Source organism: Vidua macroura, chromosome 3 (assembly GCF_024509145.1).
Source record: "Vidua macroura isolate BioBank_ID:100142 chromosome 3, ASM2450914v1, whole genome shotgun sequence".
In the NCBI taxonomy this organism is placed as follows: domain Eukaryota; kingdom Metazoa; phylum Chordata; class Aves; order Passeriformes; family Viduidae; genus Vidua; species Vidua macroura.
Window position 1 is genome coordinate 2,633,885 of NC_071573.1, and position 20,466 is coordinate 2,654,350.

General features: G+C 42.7%; 1 protein-coding gene across 1 annotated transcript; it reads left to right on the top strand.

Moving 5' to 3' along the window:
* Window positions 1-1,357: 1,357 nt before the first annotated feature.
* LHCGR (luteinizing hormone/choriogonadotropin receptor) lies at window positions 1,358-17,389 on the top strand. The gene is made up of 10 exons (XM_053973404.1): window positions 1,358-1,470; window positions 3,999-4,073; window positions 5,637-5,711; window positions 6,248-6,322; window positions 6,411-6,488; window positions 9,042-9,110; window positions 9,773-9,847; window positions 11,033-11,218; window positions 13,709-13,789; window positions 16,052-17,389. The coding sequence occupies exons 1-10, from the start codon at window positions 1,358-1,360 to the stop codon at window positions 17,331-17,333; spliced, it is 2,109 nt and encodes a 702-aa protein (XP_053829379.1). The 3' UTR covers window positions 17,334-17,389.
* The last annotated feature ends 3,077 nt before the right edge of the window (window positions 17,390-20,466 follow it).

Consider the following 20,466-nt stretch of genomic DNA (forward strand, 5'->3'; position numbering starts at 1 on the left):
TCAGACTGTTCAGACCTACAGCAGATTACTTCTACCTGGCTCTAGCCTTCAAGGAAAAAAATGCATTCTTCAAGCTTCATGACTTAATTTCATTCCTGATTTAACCAAACCTCACACACAGCAAAACATGCCAGCATCAATCTGAAGGCAGGTATGACCCAATCACAACGAAATGACAAACATATATATCCTTCTTAGGTAGGGAAGCATTGTTATTCCCAGTTTACTGATAGGGAGACAAGGTCCAAGGGAACTAAATTATTTGCCCCAGATCATACAGACTTTTTGGAACATAGCTAGGAAGTGACTTCCAGGCTCCTTGGTACATCCAGATTTGTAACCCCTAGACACAGTATGGAAGACAGCCTGCCTTTCTAATGTGTAGGTATGAGGTATTTTTAAATATATAAAAATATATACATGTATATACATATAAAAAACTTGATGAACATTTAACATAAATATTTACAATAATAAACATATTTCTTCATATAAAGGATTATGATAACAAAGGGGGAAAAAAGCATGTGAATAGCACAAAAACATTTCGGTCAAAAAGCCTTGAGTGGGTGAGTTTAAGGATGGGAAACAAATGTCTCCAAGTAGATATTTGTCATTCTAAAGCAAAATGGAGCAATTATATGTTTTCACAGAGATAACATTTTGAAATATGTTAAATATTTTCCTATGGCCGTTATCAGGGAGAGTGTGGTCATGGATAGATAAACTGGCTGGTAAATGTACTGTGGTTCAGATGTGGAGAATGGCAAAGTGTGGCTCTGTCTCCCACATCATTGTTAATTTCTCAATCAGAGAAGCTAAAAAATTAAAATTTAAAATCCACACTTGCTTTGAATCAACTAACCACACTGATGCAATTCATTAAAAAAAAAAAATCAATGGATACCAGCCTGATTTGAAGTTCTTCTACACTTTGTGCACAGCCACATTCATGATGCCACATTGCAACATTACAGGGGTATTGCTGGGAGGAGAACATGGTACAGCAAACAGAAAGATACTGTTTTAATAGAGAAAGCTTTATATGAAAGCCACTTCTGAGGATCTAACTTTAAATAGCCTGTAGCTTCCTTTAACTGTGAGTCTAGCAGCCTACTTTCATCAGGCTACAAATTTACTTAATAGGTTATGATTATTATTGATTTGATCGTGATTACTCTCAAATTTATGGTGTTGAGGAACTGACCCAGTATCTTTTGAATTCCATTTAACTGAGATCAATGCCAAATGGATCAGGCCGCAGAGGCACAGAGAGCTGTGGGGAAAATAAGGTAGCATTATGTTTTATTGGTTTTTCTCCCTACCATAATGGTACAATTATAAACAAGGAAACCCCATGCCTTACAACCCTTTCCTCCCTCTCTTCTTTTTTTTCAGATCATTTACTCATCTCCCTGTAAAAGTAATCCCATCACATGCATTTGAAGGACTGCGAGATGCCTTCATCATGTAAGTTGTCAATATTTTCCATAGGATTTTCCTTAATTTCTTACAAAAGCCATCCTTTTATAATAATGTAAAATGCTAATACACTCTATTGATGAAATGAAACCCCAGGGGAAGGATGAACATAGCATTCCTTTTCATGTAAACAGTACACAAAAGATCCTTTGAAAATATGTGGTTTTTACAGCTGTTTAGAGATCAAATAATGAAATATTAATCATGTCAGAGAGAGCTGCATACAGCTCAGTAACTGATGAGAGGAGCATTTGATTAGCAGAGGAGATAGATTTCTATCATCAAACGTTACCTCTGCAATGACAGCCCTGGCACATCATGCATTTATAGAAGACCCAAAGAAGACATTTCATCAGCATTTTGCAGTGAGAGATAAGCCTGGCAGGGGATCAGTAGGATTGAGCCCTTTCTTTGATCTTTCAGTTTGCAAGTGCTGTAATTTTGCACACGGGGTCTGTGCTGCTTCCTGACCCTCAGCATTGTACCTATTTTCCATCAAGGATTCAGACCATAAGGCTCTTCTCACCCCTCTTGCCCTCAATCCTGCTGTCATTCCAGCTGAAATGGCATGCTTGAGTCTCCATTATTTTTTATTTTTTATTTTGTCTGCATTGAGTGGCCTCTAAAGGACAAAGTTGATGACACAGCAGTGCAGTGGAGAGCAGGGGAATGACCTCCACCAGAACTTAAGCAGCAGCACAGAAGATGCTGCTTTTTCAAGGTGCACTTTTTATACTGCTCTGCTGCACATATCCAACAGCAATACAGTATTAAAGCAGAATCCAGTGGAGTTGTATTCTTGCATCCTCTTGCATCTGAATGTTTAATGAGAACTTAATCATTTTCACACTGGAGACCAACTTAAATCTACAAAATTTCTGCTACCGGTATGACTTGAGGCTACACTTTTTCAAAGTGTACACATGTCATATTCTCCATAAAGAATGCTTTGTTCTTGGACATCATCCCTTCCATAACAGGAATTTCATTGATCCTTTTGTGTGCTTTTAATGAATCTCTCCAAATTCACTGCATGGGAATCAATGTACTTTTCTGAAGTTGCTTTATAGAACACTTCATCATTTTATTGAGATTTAGTGCTGATTTGAAAAATGCATATTTTATAATTATAAATCTCTAAATAAGCTATTTGGCAACACATCATTCTCTGAAAAATGATAAATTATTCTCATGTCATAAGTCATTGCAACATATGTAAATGGAAAAACTGTGGCTTACAGGGAGGACCCCATGGAAGAACTGTGTTTCAGACCCCAAAAAAGTTCTGTGAGCAGGCACTGATCCTTCCCAGCCTGTGAATTTCTGAGGATTAGGTGCCTATTAATCTCTGAGGATTAGCAGGCCACTTATTCTACATCCATCTTTCATTTATAAGTAACCAATGCAATACCAAAAATAACATCCTCATTGAATTAAGATGATCAAACAAATCTTTGATAATTCTTTAAGACATACATACACAATAACAGGATTTCTGGTGTGCATCTACCTTTACCACTACAAATGAAATACAGAATTTATTCTGCTCTAAGGGATTCTGTATCACCAATAGAGTTGTCTTCTCATAATTGCAATTGAATTAAGGGACTCAGGACTGCGACAATACTGACTCTGACGGTGTAAACACATTGCAGTTGTTTGGAAAATATTTTTTCTTGAGAGTGTATAATCTTAGGTTTGCTTTGTGTGCCTTTCTAGTCAATTCTGTTGAGAAATTTTGAAGATCTTCCCCTTATATATGCATCAATGTATACTATTTGCTTTCAGGATTCAGCTTTGCATAGCCTCTTAGCTCTTAACCTAAGAACCATCTAATAAGTTGGTTTTGTTTTTCTGTGTCAGTATTGATTAATCTCGAGTACACATGTGGAACAGAAGCACCTGTACATCACAATCCAGAGTGCCACCAAATACAGGCATGTTTGGCTGTGTCAGGAGGAAAAGAGATGCTTCCTTTCAGTTTGCATACGTGTAGTGAAAACGGCATTTAAATCCAGACGTTGTTCATGAAGTGTGCTGGATCCATAGCTGAGTATTTCTACATCTGTGGATGAGATGACCACAGCTCTGACTTGATAATAACATATGAAGTGCCGTGACCGTTGTCCATGCCCTCACCCTGCAAAAAAATTTACTAAGCAGAACCAACGATGGGAGGGAGGAAGAGGCTCACAAGGCTTGGGCTCACCCTGCTCACATTAGCTCTGGCCCTCAGTCTCTAGCTTACCTGCAATTTGCTGAGGAAATGGAGATTGGCTGTTACAGTGGCACTTATTCCTAAGGGTTGGCTTTCCCTCTTGCCAAGGCAGAAAAAGGCTGGTCCTCTCTCAAACCCCACTGGCACGGCCTGCAAGGATGTCTGAGGTGAGGCACGGACAAGACTGATAGGAGGGGTTGAACAAGTGTGCACAAAAGAAGGAAACACAAAGTGGAAAGCCAGTTTCTGGGGTCTTTTCTGGTAATGTGTTGCTTTGTGTCTGCTGTTTTCATTGTAGTGAAATCTCCCAGAGCGACTCCCTGGAGAGAATAGAAGCGAGTGCCTTTGACAGCCTTCCCTCCTTGTCTGAAATGTGAGCACCAGTCAAAAAAAGGCATCCATGTTGTGGTTTTGGATCATCAAGGAGTACACAGGCTGCAGAGAAGTATTCCTGGACCAAATCTGTCTCTGTTACTTTGATTGGCTTTGATTGAGACCTGTGATGGGAAACATTTCTCTCCAAAGCACTGTATAAAACAGTGAGCCCTCTGTAAGGCCTGGCCTTGGAGATCTAGCTCATGCAGAGACGTCCCTGCACAGAGTCCCACTGCTCCCAGTGAGCTCAGTGGCAGGAGTGGAGCTCTGGCACTGTCAGGTTTTCTAAGTGGGGAAATAATTCGAGATGACAACAGATGAGAAAAATCTTTCTTTTTGAAGATGCCGTTTTCAAAGCCCTACACTATTTAAATACAGCTGCTTAGTATGCATAGCTCTTCTGCGGAGCACTAAAATATTACTCAAACAGAACACGCACTGATTTTAAACTTGACCTCCATAGCACAGGCATCTGAGAGAGAGAGTTAAAAGCAACAGCTAGGAGAGTGCTCTGAAATATTTAGTGAAATTGGAAACTCTAAATCTGATTCAATATCTCATTACTGCCTTTTCCGCACAGCATGACCAGTGAGTGGCTGAAAATTGTGCAACTGAGGACAAATTCATCTCTTTCTTCTTTTATATGTGAACATCACTGAAGCCAGTTACTCACATAAGCAAGGGATACAGATCAGTCGACCTCCGAGTCCAACTTCCACTAGAATCAGTGGTGTGCTTAGGGAAGGAATGAAAGATTTGACCCCATGCATTCACCTACAGTTTATGGATAGCTTGTCTTATGCCTGTCTTCCAAAACCCAAAAGCTAAGCAAGGCCATTAAAGAGCTATAGGAAGCTGGCAAGAAAACCTCCTTGAACCCTGAGAGCTGTGCTGGAAGGACCCACATTGCAAGGGCTTGATGTCCCAAGCTGCACTCAAGTCCACCCTCAATGGATGATCAGGGTACTGAGTTCAATGGCATCCTTGAATTTCAAAGTTTCTTACTATATCACATGCTAAATGGATGATCAGGGTACTGAGTTCAATAGCATCCTTGAATTTCAAAGTTTCTCACCGTATCACATGCTAAAACCTTTACATTTTGTAAGTCATGCACTGGGAGGGAGCTGGGCTACAGTTATTGGCCTGTAGGGCAAACAGCTTTTCCAGATAGCTCAGTTGCAGGAAGTGCTCCTTGATTAAGAGAGTTGCCCATTTTTGAGTGACCACTAGCAAACAGGACTTCTCACACATTTCTCTCCCAGTTTCTGCTGATCCACTTCTACCAACCACTGCTCTAAGGAAGGCCATGGAGCTAACTCCCACCAGTGACCAGGATATCCAAGCCAGACCAGCTCAGAGAACCATGAGAATTCAGGCACTGTTATCTTTTGTTGGCTGCCTAAAAATTTCAGGCCATTTTTATTACCAACAGTGCCTCAAAATGCACCCAGCAGCACATTTGCAGGCTGTTTTCTGAGAAAGTAAATTGCAAGCAAAACTCAGGGCCCTCCCAAATCTATATTGATGATAATACTGAAATATTTTTCCCTCACTGCAGATTAATCCTGAACACGAAAAATCTGTTGCACATTGAGGACGGAGCGTTCAGAAATCTTCCAAGGCTAAAATACTTGTAAGAAAGAGTTCTATTCCTTTTCTGTTTGCTCTATTTATTCTTTTCTCCAAAGGAGTAGACAAATCAAACTAAGGAGTGTAAGGAAAAATGTTTTTCATGCATTACAGTATCCTAGAGGTACGTACATTGTTTACAAGAGCTTTAACCTGGAGTTAGCCAATAGTGAGGTCTTTCAGTGTACAAGGGCAGGGCAGTGATGGACAAAACAGAAGTCTGCAAAGTAGTTCAGATAAGTGCTTATTTTTAGAATAAATCTTTCAGACTAACACAGTACTAAACAAAAGATGTAACTAAAATCTCTCCCTCATGCTTAATGTAGTGAGAACATATGCTGCTCCTCTAGGACACTGCTTGAGAATTCTAAAAACTTGATTTTTACAGGCCTTACAAACACCTTTGGAGCCTACTTAAACAATTAGACTTGTCAGTCACTTTTTAAAGCACTGTTAAACTTAGACCTACCAAGTCAGCTTCTCGTTGTGTCCACTCCGGTAATATTTTCTTCCATAAATAGGAATTATGCTTTTCTCTAGGAGCATTTGTAACACTGGAATAAGACAATTTCCAGACCTGACACAGATCTTCTCAATGGAAGCTCATTTTATTTTGTAAGTAGAGACCCATGCTAACCCAGCTGTGTTTTCCATCTTGTTCCTGAGACACTGACAAAAACACCTTTTTTCTTTCCTTCCAAAGGGAGCTCTGTGATAACTTGCGTATGACAATTATACCACAAAATGCTTTCCAGGGGATGAACAATGAATCACTGACACTGTGAGTAAAATAATCCTAGCTCCAGCTCCTTCTGTGAGGATAACACTTCTGCTTGAGGAAAGTGGGTTGACTTGATGAAAATCTTGACATTAAGCCCCATGAAAAGTAAATATGTATTGTGTGTTGAATTTTAAATGCCTAAGAAACATAGGGTTGTTCTTCAAGATGAAGAACAGATTTTATCCAAAAGATAAGTTCATTTAGGAAAGAAAATAGGACCAGGGATCTAAATCTTCATCTGCCATGCAATGTTGTTTTTGAAACTACCATCAGCAGGATATAAACTATAAAAACTGCACTGGAGGCCAGAGTCTTTGTTCTTACCACAGGAATGTGGTTTCTTGAAACAGTGCTTTCAGGGACCAAGCAGTCTGAGAGAGCTAGCTTCAGCTGCACAGGGTCCCTCTGAAGAGAAGGGATGGAGACACAGAATAAATTGGTACAAACTACAGATGCTGCTTCTTACCCTGATTTCTTTTGCCTCAGCTTGCTTTCCTACAAGATCCCCGTAAGCCTCCACACCCAGGACTTTCCTTTTAGCCAACAGCAGGTTCAGTGCTTCAGCCCCCTGTGAGGTGGGTGGGTTTGATGCTGTGAGATGCCCCACCTGAGGAACACAGAAAGCAGCAGAAAGCCAAGGTGTAATGTCCTCTGCCAGCACAACAAGAACTCTGTATGCATTTCACAACTCACTTGGCTTCAGGAAAACTTCCACCAAGTAGCGCCGGAAGAGCAGAAATCACAAGATGGGCCTCTTGGCAGGATGTGGCCAAAATTTGGGTTTCCCTAGGAAGGACCCAGCAGCAGCAGGCACCCAGTTGGTGTGGTAGCCACAAGCCCAGCCCTTGGGGCCAGGCTCCAGTTCACATCCAATGGGAGCCCTGCCCAAAACTTGGGGGGTATCTGCACCTGCAAAGGAGCTGTGCACGTGAGCAAGAACTGCAGCTGATGGGCTCTTCATCAGGCTGATGTGCCAGCATGACAGTAATTTTAACCCGGATTTTATGTATTGACCAATACCTTCTGGAAAGGAGAGAGGAACTGGGTATAAATGTGACTGAATGCTACTCCTACACGATGCTAAAGAGGAGCAATTGCTTGGATTAGTGCATCATTTCATCTTATGAGTCTCTTTCCTCCCAACAAGTTCTCAAAATAACTTCAGAAAAAATATTATTCTGCTAATGGTGCAAGAAAATGAACATAAAAGAGATGGAGAAAGGTGCTTAAAGTCTTTACTGTAACCCTAAAGTGTATTAAATGGGAGGGAGTCTAAGTCAGGAAACAGCCAACAGTCATTTTTCTCCCTTCCTTTTGTGATTGGGAGCTCACCACAAGAAGAAAGGAATTATCTTATCAGCAGCTTCCTAATTGTAGAGCTACGTGTTAACTCCACCCCATGTTGTTAGCTGTAATTAGGTGGAGTAATTCCTCCTGCTACAGCATGGTCTGGTGAAACACAAGTATCTATGGAGGTGTAAAGTCACCCTGCAGTCATACTTTGCACTGCAAGTAGCTGATTTAGCCTTTCCAGCAGTTAATGTTTCTTGTGGATTGGGAAATTGATCCTACATATTGTCATGGTCTTTAAGGCTATCACTAATTTCAGCGTTGTGCTGAGGTAGATACCATCCATCAAGTGGAGTCAGGTGCTCCCCACACTTGAGCACTTGGGAGCAGGCTTCATAGGGCCAGTTTGTGCTATCCCAAAAGCAAGGGAAAAAGCAAGAAAAATGCTGTTTAATCCATAAACAGTTCCAAGTTTTCTAATAGGGGCTTAATATTAAAGAAAAAAATAATAAATGCAAGTGACTATGTTGAATTTCTATTGGATACGTGAACTTGATACCACAAATGGATATTAACAGACCCATACATTACATCTCCTACTGAAGGAAAAGAGCTGGACCTGAGGTGTAGGAGATCCCAGGCTTTAGGTGTTTGGCCCCAGGGTGGGGAATCAGGAATCAGGGTGGCATCCAGTGTCCCTGTGCAGTGCAGGGGACAGCGAGGCTTCCACTGCACAAACCAGCAGCACTTTGGAGAAGCTGATAACTCACTGCCTGCTGGGTGATGCACAACTCACCCCTGCCTCTCTGCAAAGCTGTCCCTTGGAAGATTTGTCCATCCATAGAGGATCTGAAATCCAGCAGCTCCCTCCAGGCTTTACAGTTGCTTTCCACCTGACACATCTCTAGGCCTTGCAATCTTCCACCACAAAATCCAGGTCTCCTGCCTCCAGATTGTGTGCCAGGAGCTTACCTGGACTAAAGTCTTGTTTCTGGATCTCAGCCCCAGGCAGGCACAGGTGAGCCCCTCAGCAAGGAGAGGATCTGTACCTCAGCAGAAGTTCTCTTCAGCTGCTAAACAGGAAGGAGCTTAGATCATTTAAACTGCACCTTTGTTAATTTAAGAGCTATAGTTACCTTCATTCTTTATAAGCAGAGCCTCTAATCATTAAAATGAATGCAGCACCGAGGTTTGAAACCTGTAGTACAAAATGTAACCTCACTTCTTCCAAATCTTTTTCCCTTATGTTTGTTTAATCTCCAGCAAGTTGTATAAAAATGGATTTGAAGATATCCACAGCCATGCCTTCAATGGGACAAAGCTGAATCAGTTGTGAGTATGCTATCCCTCCTCAGTAATTTACACAGTAAATAAGAATTTAAATAGTCAGAGGCTCTTCCTTCAGTTTAACTGGCTGTGTCTTCTGTTTCCCAATACCCACAGGAAAACTGCATCTTTCAGTGTCATTGTGACTCAGTCGTTAATCCTCCAGCTCTCACTGATTTTCCTGGAACAATATCCCTTAAAATAGTACAGCTTTTGTGAGAAAAGCTCATAATTCTTTAAAAAAAAAAAAAATCATAACTTAGTATAGAACTTGAAACAGCAGCCCAGACTAAGGAATCTACAGTTTATGTCTGGAAACATCAATAGTTTTTAATCCCTCTCACATGCTAGGGGACTAGTGTGTTGGTTTGGGCAAAATGTATATTTGCTACTGTAGTGAAAGAACCAGCCTGGTGGTTCTAAGTCAGAAGAATTTGGAATTTATGACTTTGAAGTGCAGATGATAATGATCTGAAGTGCTGATCATAATGATCTGGTGGCATCAGAGAAAGTAAAGGTCACATGGGAAATACAAGCACTCCTCAGCCAGGCAGTGCAACAACCACTGCCGTGGTGAGAGAAAGAATTGAAACGGGTGTGAAGAAGAAACCAAAAACACTGATTTTTTAAAACACAGATGTAAAGAGAGTTCATTTTCGGTTCCACAGAATCCTGAAGGACAACAAGAACCTCAGGCGGATCCACGACGATGCCCTGAGAGGGGCCACAGGGCCAGATGTCCTGTAAGTATCCACAGCTGCATGACCTGAGTGTCCTGTGGGAACTGCACTGTGCCACCACGGCAAACACAGGCTTCGAGTGTGGAAGGAGATTTGATCTCTTACCCTCTGTGTACAAAGTGGAAACATGTCAAGGAGATGCCATGAAATTAGGGAGTGAAAGGGGTTTGCACCCTGGCAAACACATATCAGTTCTAGTGTTGGCATTGATCTCCACCTCCTAGACATTTTGGGTTTTTTGCTTTATTTATCCTCCTAATCCTCTTCCTGTATCTTATATTCTGGCACTAAACTAACTTGTCCTTTGGTAGGATGCATATGTTTTGGCAATATATATATAGGTTTAGAATTTGTTTATAAAAGTGAACCAGTTGATTGCACACTGTAAACTCATGCTGAATAAAACTCGTTATTATCATCCTCATGATTTATTAATCAAGGACTTACTGGAGGGCTGTCCTGGCTCTAACTCCATGCAATAAAACACAGTGTGCTTCTGTAAATAGCACTTTGTGCTGCACATGCCTTTTTTGTGCCTTTTATCGGTGCTTTATGGAACATGGCATTACTGATATCACTTTCAGAATTATGGGCCTTTTTTTCCTTTGTTTAATGTCCTGACTCTGAAAATCCTCAGTCACTGATGGACTTTCTTCACACAAACAGCCCCTCTGAAGTTACTGTAAGCCAAACTGCTTGCATTTGTGTTGGCAAGAATGACAGATTCTTTTGGGGTTTTAATTAATAGCCATTTAATTAAAGCATCTACAACAGCCCTTCAGAGCCAAGCAGGGAGCAAGGAGGGTGTCCTACCTGTTAGCTGGCTGGAGAGTCACTACTGCCTACCTTCTTCTCTCCCTGTCTCTGGCTTAAAGAGGCATCCCTCACTCCATGCATGAATTTCAAATGGAAAGGTCAGGACGCAGCCCCTGGAGTGGTGGGTTTCAGGTTCCCCAGGACCAAGGGAGCTCCTTGCCTGGCTGGAGCTGCTGAGCCACAGGGATGCTCTTACCCTGCTGCTCTCCAGTTTCACAGACCACGTCTCTGAGCTGGGCATCAGATGCTGAAGCAGCTTTGTAGATCTGAACTTTTATGAAAAAAGAAAACAGTTGCTGTTACCTACCATCATGCTTTGGTGGTATTTTTATAGGGATGAAAAGAAAAGTGAATGCTCTCTTTGTTTCGCAGGGATATTTCTTCAACAGCTCTGGAGTCCCTGCCTAGTTACGGGCTTGAGGCCATTCAGGTCTTAAATGCAACCTCATCTTACTCGTTAAAGAGGCTGCCACCACTGGATAAATTCAGCAGTCTTCTGGAAGCTGTCCTAACATATCCCAGCCACTGCTGTGCTTTTCGAAATCTCAGGACAGAAAGGTAAGTCTGAATAGCACATTATGGTACTGCCGTGCTTCAGAAGTTACAAAATGGCAATTCTGCTTTATTCAGCTCACATGGTTTGATTATCTTTATTCCAGTTACAGGGAAGCTGTGGTGCATTGCAAGGCCTTGCAGGAAACAGCAAATCTCTGCTAAGACCAGAAAAATTATGTCCATTTATTTTAGAGCAGAAATGGATCCCATCCTGTGCCCTGGATCTGCCAGCAGAAGCATTATTCTAAGTTTGTTTAAAGCTTACATTTTTCTTGGTATCTCAAAAGCCTACTGGCATACAGAAAACAAACCTTTATCAATAGCACATTGCCCTAATTAAAAAAAAAAATTAAACCCCTGTAGCCTTTAGCTTAATTAATACAGATGATATGATGGCATAGTAGAAAGGGCAAGCTTTCAATTACCCACCAAAATGTAGGGCCTGCCACAAGCCTACAGAGAGAGGTTACACGGTTTAGTTCCAACCATTTCAAGTAATAGACAGTACTGTTCTCCCCACAACTGGAGCTCCCACACAGGGACAGCTTTGCATCCACAAACTTGGGGCAGTTAACCCAACACAACTGGAGCTCATTTTTCAGCATTTATGCTTCAAAGAAACCAACCCACAGTTGGCTTCAGGCAGCCAAAGCAACCCCAAATGGGTTTAGTCTGAGCCATGAAGGTGCCTCGTTTCTCGTCCATCTCAAATGAAGGCCACAGAAGTGACGCACTGAGCAGGCAGCTGTGGGAGGCCTGGTCGGTGTCACTCCCATGCCTTCACTTCAGGGATGTCCTGGAAAGGCAAGAGTACATTCCAGTTCTTTAGGGCAAAATTAGTGGTTAATCTATGCTTTCTCTGCCTACGTCATTTGACTAAGGAATTCTTGATTCTGCAAGAACAGAACAAAGATTCTACTGTTAAGCATTTCCATTGCTAATGAACTGATTCTGTCACAGATCACATCTCTGAGTGTATTAAATGCAGAAGCAACTCTGGCAGAGAAAAAAAGATATTTATTCTAATAAACATAACTACATTTCTGATGCTCTATTATTTTTGGGGTGCTTGACTTTGAAGCATGAGCATGGTCTATAAAAACAGGCACGCCTTAGTAAGTCACTTTCTTATAAATAAGTGACTGTTTTCTTAGTAAATTGCTGGGGAGGAAATCCCATGCAAATCAGGAAATGACTACTCCCCTACCAGGGGCATCAGCAATGTGGTGAGACAAAGCCATTTCCATTCATACTGGTAGAGTAGCTGGCTGCTACTTTCAAAAGCCTCAAAACCAGAGATTTTGCCAAATGTATCATCTTTCAACTCGTACTACTCAAAGTGCTTTACTTCAAGCTTGCAATGTCTACCGCCGGATCCCAGACAGCTTTTAAAATAGGGTCACCTGGGGAAGATTCACCCCATGCACCAGTATGAGTGCTCAGCTTTGGGGCTGAGCTGCTGGGAAAAAGCTCTGCAGAGGACCTGGGCACCTGTCCCTGAGCCAGCAGTGTGTCCTCGTGGCCAAGAAGGCCGATGGTGTCCTGGGCTGCATTAGGAACTGCATTGCCAGCAGCTTGAGGGAGGTGATCCTGGCCCTCCACTCGGCCCTGCTGAGGCACATCTGGAGTGCTGCGTCCAGTGCTGGGCTCCATGGGAGGAGAGAGACGTGCAGCTCCTGGAGCAGGTCCAGTGGAGGGGGACAAGGATGATCGAGGGTCTGGAGAGCCTCTCTTGTGAGGAAAGGCTGAGGGAGCTGGGGCTGCTCAGCCCTGAGGAGAGAGGACTGAGAGGGAACCTCATCAATGTCTGTCAGTATCTGCAGTCAAGGGGATGCACCAGGCTCTGCTCGGTGCTGGGCAATAGGACAAGAGGCAACAGGCAGGAACTGATGCACGGGAAGTTCCATCTGAACATGAGGAAGAACTTCCTTCTGTGCAGGTAACCGAGCACTGGAGCAGGTTGCGTGGAGAGGGCGCGGAGTCTCCCTCACTGAGGATATTCCAGAACTGTCTGGAATGTGCTCTAGGATGACACAGGGAGGTTGGACCGGATGCCCCACCATGGTCCCTTCCAACCTGACCCATTCTGGGGTTCTGTATCAGGCCAGTTTCCCAGCAGCTGTCACCAGGCACTTCTCCAAAAGCCAGCCTAACTGCTTCCATTCATCCTGGTGGAGAATCTGGCCTACTTCAATACAGTATTTCAAAACACACCATTTAATTCAAGTTATTTCACTATAAAAAAAAAAAAATACATCTTACACAATGACCAAGCTGAAAGACCATGGTTACACACCTTACACATCCTGACACTGCCTATTTTCACAGCATTTGAAGTCTTCTTCCCACTTCCAGATGTCTGCAGGAACATTTGTGCTGCCTTGAGGCCAGCACTGGCTTACCTTACATGTCTGTGAAGATCACTTGCAGAGAAGACAAGGCTTTGGCCAACATCCAGCCTGAAACTTAACTTTCTTCTCATCCTTCTTGCAGACACAATTTGTTGTTTTCCATTTTTGACAACTTCTCCAAGGAGTGTGAAAGCACCATGAGGAAACTGACTAACGAAATGCTGTAAGTACCTCTCTGCATAGAGATGATGGAAGTAGCAAATACAGACCTCCTCCCCTCTCTGCTGTTCACATGTTTTTTCACTAAGCAGGTCTTTGCCTGCCAATTCAGTCACCCCTACACGTTACACAGTGGTAATTTTACTATCATTAAACCAAGATCTGGATTTTCAAAAGGAAAGGAGACTAAAATACCCTCATGATTTCACAAGCTTTCTCATTCCAGTTTGTCTTCTGAATTCTGAAAGGATTTCAAAATAATGATTAAATATTTACAGAAGTTAGTGGCCTACATGGAGACTTTCCATTCCCTGAAATAAATGCTGTTGTTGGTGTGATTCAAAGAGCTTCTATCGTTAATTTTTTTTTGTTTTTTTTGCCTATAGAAAGGATAATCCAATCTCTGCATATCAATAGTTTTCCATGGCAGAATGGAGTCCCTGAGCTAGAAGTGTGATGACCCCCTGCCAATGGTTTTACTCCGCCTAAACAATTCTTTTCATATCATCACAGTTTTGCTTGACAGTGTTCAGTGTGACAATGAGAAAGGCTAATATCAAAACTGTTTTGTTGGCTGTGCTGGATGACACAGGCTCTAACCCAGCTTTTAAGGGAGAAGTTTAAAGATTTGCTATTCTTCATCCCTCTGCAGTTACATGGGAGACCATGGTACTTCTTAGCATCCCTGACATGGCGTCAAAGCATTCTAAAGTCTAGAAGAAACAAGCTTATGGTCACAAAATTCCAATGGCTAAATACAGCTGAAATGTGATTGATTCATTGGGATAATTACTTCCTTGGACGTTGTCTTGTTTGCTGGTTGGTGAGGCCTCCTACACTTGCCATTTGGTTTTATCTGTCTGCTTGTTTTGGATTAGCATCTGTTGCACTCCTGCTGTGCATTAAATAGTCTGCCCAGCCTGTTGGCTCCTGAAGCTTTTTGCTTTGGCAAATCCCAATCCCAGCAATTCTCTGAGCAGGCATTATAATAAGCAAGTGAAAGTAAGGTTATGGTTCATGGGCTTAATGGCTGCAGAACCACAGCAGAAATCATCTGAAAGTCCTGAGTACTTACTAGTAGTAAAAAAAAAAAAAACCACAAAAATCCAGCTTGCACATAGCAGCACATTCACACAGCCTCTCAGAAAAATCACAATAATTTTTATAAGTAAATAGAGTCAGATGTATTCTCTGCTCTTCCAGTTTGAGCCAGGCAAGTAAATGCAAGACATTGGGCAGTTTTCCATATACAGAGAGAAGTTAGGATAACAAATTTGGGACGTTATTTGCCCCACAGGAATAGCTGAAAACCAGCTCAGTTTCATTTACCAGTTAAGACCCTGCTCCAGAAATATCATTTAATGGACATGCTTCAGTAGATGTGGAAGCTTAAGCATGTATTTAAATTACCCTAAAGCTACCAGTTTTCTCAAAAATTGTCCTCAATAGAGATATTTTCTAGGTCTCACATTGCAGACTGAGTGTTTGCCCACCAAACACTCACAGTCAGGATGATTGGGAAGTTGGGAAATGGGCACCTGTTATGGCAGGAAAGTGCCAGAAAAGACAGTGTTTGCTTTTAACACGTTTCTTCTTTGGCAGGCTTGTCACCATACTCTTGATGACCTAGAGATTTTAGAAGTCTGTCTTAAAAAACCTACACTTTTTATTAGGCATTGGGTGCAGCCTAAATTTAATAAATTCCCAGCTATCAGTGTGATTTAGTTGACCATGCACTTTCACTCCTTGCCCAATGATACTGCGAACAGCAAACTCCTCAGCACCTCCCAAGCCATACACAGTCTCAGGAATTTGTTTGCTAAGTGTGTTTCCTAAGGGGAGCAAAGGTGCACAGTTAAAATCCATAGGTTATGTTAGTATGGCTTCTACTACTGCCTGCAAAACCTCTGTGCATCGAACCTGTAATCCATCAACCCAAGTGTTACTGTGGCTTGGACTGCAGCCAACCAGCAGCATGAGAACCATGGCTCCTTCACAAAGCAGTAAAAGTGAAGTACTTACAAATAAGCAAGTTGTGTAAGAGAGCATTTCTGTGGATGGGACTGTGACCCCTGCTGCTCTCCAAGGCTGCTTCCCAAACACAAAGCATCCTTACAAGGCTTTGTTATTTGTAAACACCCTGTAGAAACACATGGAGGAAGTCACTGTTTTAGAACTGTTATCTGTTGTCTATTGAAAAAGAATGCCAGAGACATGTAACAAATAATTAATTTCTGTCTGGGGGGCGGTTTTTTCACGGTTACAGCAATGACTCCAACAACACATTGCTGTGGTCAGCGGAGAGGAAGACACACCCCTTTGCAACAGATTATGAAAGTTCTCCCTACAGCTACTCAACCATTTTCGATGACAGCGAAATGGCCGGCTTTGACTTCGAGTATGACTTTTGTCAGCCTAAAGTCCTCACATGCACTCCAGAACCAGATGCCTTTAATCCCTGCGAAGACATCCTGGGGTACAGCTTCCTCAGAGTGCTGATCTGGTTTATAAACATCCTCGCCATCGCCGGCAATTTCACCGTGCTCCTCGTCCTCCTGACCAGCCACTACAAGCTCACCGTCCCTCGCTTCCTCATGTGCAACCTCTCCTTCGCCGACTTCTGCATGGGGCTGTACCTGCTGCTCATCGCCTCCGTGGACGCGCAGACCAGCGGTCAGTACTACAACCACGCCATCGACTGGCAGACGGGCAGCGGCTGCAGCACGGCCGGCTTCTTCACGGTGTTCGCCAGCGAGCTGTCGGTGTACACGCTGACGGTGATCACCGTGGAGCGCTGGCACACCATCACCTACGCCATGCAGCTGGACCGCAAGCTGCGGCTGCGCCACGCCGTGCCCATCATGCTCGGGGGCTGGCTCTTCTCCATCGGGATAGCCGTGCTGCCTCTCTTCGGGGTCAGCAGCTACATGAAGGTCAGCATCTGTTTGCCCATGGACATCGAAACGGGCCTGTCGCAAGCCTACATCCTGCTGATCTTGGTGCTGAATGTTGTCGCCTTTGTTGTCATTTGTGCTTGCTACATCAAGATTTACATCGCTGTGCAGAACCCGGAGCTGGTAGCTGCCAACAAAGACACCAAGGTCGCCAAGAGAATGGCAATACTGATCTTCACGGATTTCACCTGCATGGCCCCCATCTCCTTTTTTGCCATATCCGCTGCCTTCAAAGTTCCTCTCATCACAGTGACCAACTCCAAGATCCTGCTGGTTTTATTTTACCCCGTCAACTCCTGCGCAAACCCCTTTCTCTACGCGATTTTCACCAAAGCATTTCGGAGGGATTTCTTTCTGCTGATGAGCAAGCTTGGCTGCTGCAAGAGCCGAGCAGAGCTCTACAGGGTGAACTATCTCTCTGCTTATAACTCCAACTGCAAGAATGGCGGCGCAGCCACAGCTCCCACCAAAGCCTCCCAAGGATTCCTGCTCTCGTCAGCCTTAGAAAAGCCCTATCCTGCACCACAGGACAAGACATCTCACAAGGAAAATTTACCCGGAGTGCCAAGTTACCCTTTGCAAGGCCAGTTGTGATTATCTTAGTGACTGGGGATTGTTTTACAGTGTCTTGAACATTCCATAATAAATAAAAATGCCAGTCAGTAATTCTTATGCAACATAACGGTTCTGACATTCAAAGTGGTGCTTTCCCCTCTCTTCCTTTGTGATGATAGGTGTGGAAGGTGGCTATTAGGCAAAACCTTTCTCCATGGGGAACCAGAAGAGTCCAGGAGTAGTCAAGTTGCTCTTGAAGCTAACAGTTACTGCAGTGATTGCAGCCTGGCTTCTTTTTCTCCAAATCTGCTTCCCTGGAGTATTTAAAGCCTGTTTGCCACCTTTCGTGGCTTCTTTTTTCATTCCTATCTGCTGTGCTGGCATTGTTGGTTTAAAGAAAGAGGCACTAAACTAGATGCCTCCATTTCATCAACAGAAACTTCCAATTACACAGCCACCTACACACAGTTAAAGAAGAGCGTTGAAGCAATAGGCTGTAAAGATGTCACCAAGGAGGAAAGGTGATCTATTGAACCTTTGTCACTGGTAATTTTGCAGTTTACATTAAATCTCAGTCTGAGCTGGTGGGTAGTTTACCTAAATTATTAACCCATACGCAGCCATGTGTGATCTCACAAGAGATGCAAAACCCCCTCTGCTGCACACAGGACACAATTTAGAGTATCACATGTGAACACACACAAATCAGGTAAACTGTAAATGCTCCCTCCCGGCAGCAGGAGAGCTGCTGCCTGCACAGGCAAGGAAGTGCTGCCTTCTTTTCCCTTCTGGGACAGTCTCAGGAATGATTTCCACCTGTCCATTCTCTGACATTGCCAGTGGCATTCAGGAATGCACCAGGGCCCCTTCAGCACACACAGTCCAACTCTATTCCCAGGTGATGAAGCAGAGTAGCAGAGTAATTACTTTTTTGTGACAATGTTTTCCCATTAAAATCTCTCTTTTCTTTCACTGTGCACTGCCTGATGCTAAGTGATCATGCTAAATGCCTGGTCCAGATTTGTGACTGCACTGCTAATTTAAGTAAGTGCAGAGTCTGATACATAAGAGAACAGTACTATTTCAATCACTTTAAACCTTTGACATTCTCCTTTTCAGCTGAGTCCTTTGCTTTCAAGTCTGTGACAGGAACTGAGTTCCAGTGCACTCCTCTTGTTGCCAAAACACTGCACCACAAGCTAAATTTATTTCACATTAATGAAAGCAATTCTTTGTACTGGTGACTGGTCTATCATTAGTTCATAATTGTGATAATTAGAAATAGCATCTCTGACCCACTCTTACCTTCAGCATAACGCCATGATTTCAATCAGTGCAAAAGCTCTTGATGTAAGCACAGCTGTGCTCACAAGCAGTTCCACAGGTGGGCAATGAAGCAGGATTGAGAACAGAGGAGACTCAAAACTCTGTGGTTTAGCAATCAATACAAATTCCACTTGATGCACCTCTTTACACACACCAGCCCCTGAGCTTAGCCAATGATCAAATGGGACTGTGATAGGATATCTAACTATAATACAGCCAAAGGTACTGGTGTAAAAAAAAAACCAAACTTCTCTGACACCTATCTCAAAACTGATTTTTTAGACTCATTTCTTCTGTCATCCCAGGGAAGAGTCCTGCACACAATTTAGGACATGACAGCACAGTATCTTATCTGGGCAACAACTGATTTACTTGCATTATGTTTCAACAGGACAAGAGCTTGCCAGCACACCCTCCCCACCACATAACATGGGCAGGAAACTACAGGCAAGGGAGATGAGTTAGAATTAACAACAACTGATGGCACCTGCCCTACAGAGCTGCAGAGGTTAACAGCCAAGCAGCAAGAGAGTCTCTGTGGGCATTTTTCTTTTTGTACCTGCTGCAAGTGCAGTGAAATCCACCATTTACAAAATTGCTGTTCTAAAAAAAAAAAAAAAATCCACTGACAAAACATCAAATGTAATTTATATACTTAAATTTTGTCTATGCACAAAAGTAAGCAAGTAAGTAAAACTTTAATAAGAGATTTAGATATGACAGAGCTTCTCATACAAGTTACACTTGTTATTCTATCTCATGATTTTTACTTTACCTTATTTCTGGTGTAAAGTTTTAGACAGCCATTTACTGAAGCATCTTTGAAGGCCATAACTGATATTACACACCTCATCCTGTCACATCTGCAGCAATATGTTTACTAAACTGTAAGTAGGAGCAATCAAAAACATTAATTCAAAAACTATTTAGATCAAAAGCACTGATTACTGTTCAAGTAACAGCCTAGAGCTTACATTTTAATAAGAAACATTTTTTTTCAATATAAAAATTCCTGACTTCAGGTGTATTTTGTTGTAAATGTCCTGTTCAAAGCTGTAATTCTTTACTAATGTCATCTTTAAAACTAGCTAAAAACTAAGTGCTCTTTAGCAACTTTATTTTATAGTGACCAGGAAAAACAGGTCAAATTCAGAAGCACCATTCAGAGCCTTTGTGGTGCTAAGTATCCAGTCCTGTCCCATGGATTCCTGTGCCACACTACCTCTGCTCCCAGTCTTTTCTGACATTGGAAATGGCCCCACAGTTCATAATGTGCACATTTACAGAGCATGAGCACCTCAGAGCCTGTGAAAGAGTGCTGAAACCTACAAGCATCTATCACGTGGTAAGAGCTGCATGCTTTGTGCATTTATGGGTCTGAAGCGTAGCATCAGTGCAGCTGCAAGTCATCTGAATGGGGGAAAAGAAATCAAACGCTGGAATACTTTAACTGCCTCTGAACACACAATTCTTCACCTTCCAGCAGCAGCATCTATAAGAGACAAAAGGAATGTCACACTTGGTTCAAGTGCTCTAGTTCAGTGTCCTGTCTTTGATACTGGACAGTAGCAGATGCATCAGAATAAGCATGCAATAGAAGAAGAACTACTTCCATTATGAACAAGGGCTGGGGTTTTTCCCTTCATTTCTTCCATACATTCATTCTCTCCCACTCTCAGATTTTTCTTTCCCTTCTCCCAGCCTCTGCACCCTCTCAGGAATTAGAGATAAGCAAAATGCCTCACAGTGTCTCATTCCAGCAGACAAGGGAGCAGCAGCCACAGGGGAGGTGTGCCTTAGTGTAGCACTGCCCTTCCAGCAGGATGATCCTGTTCTGAGGCAGCCT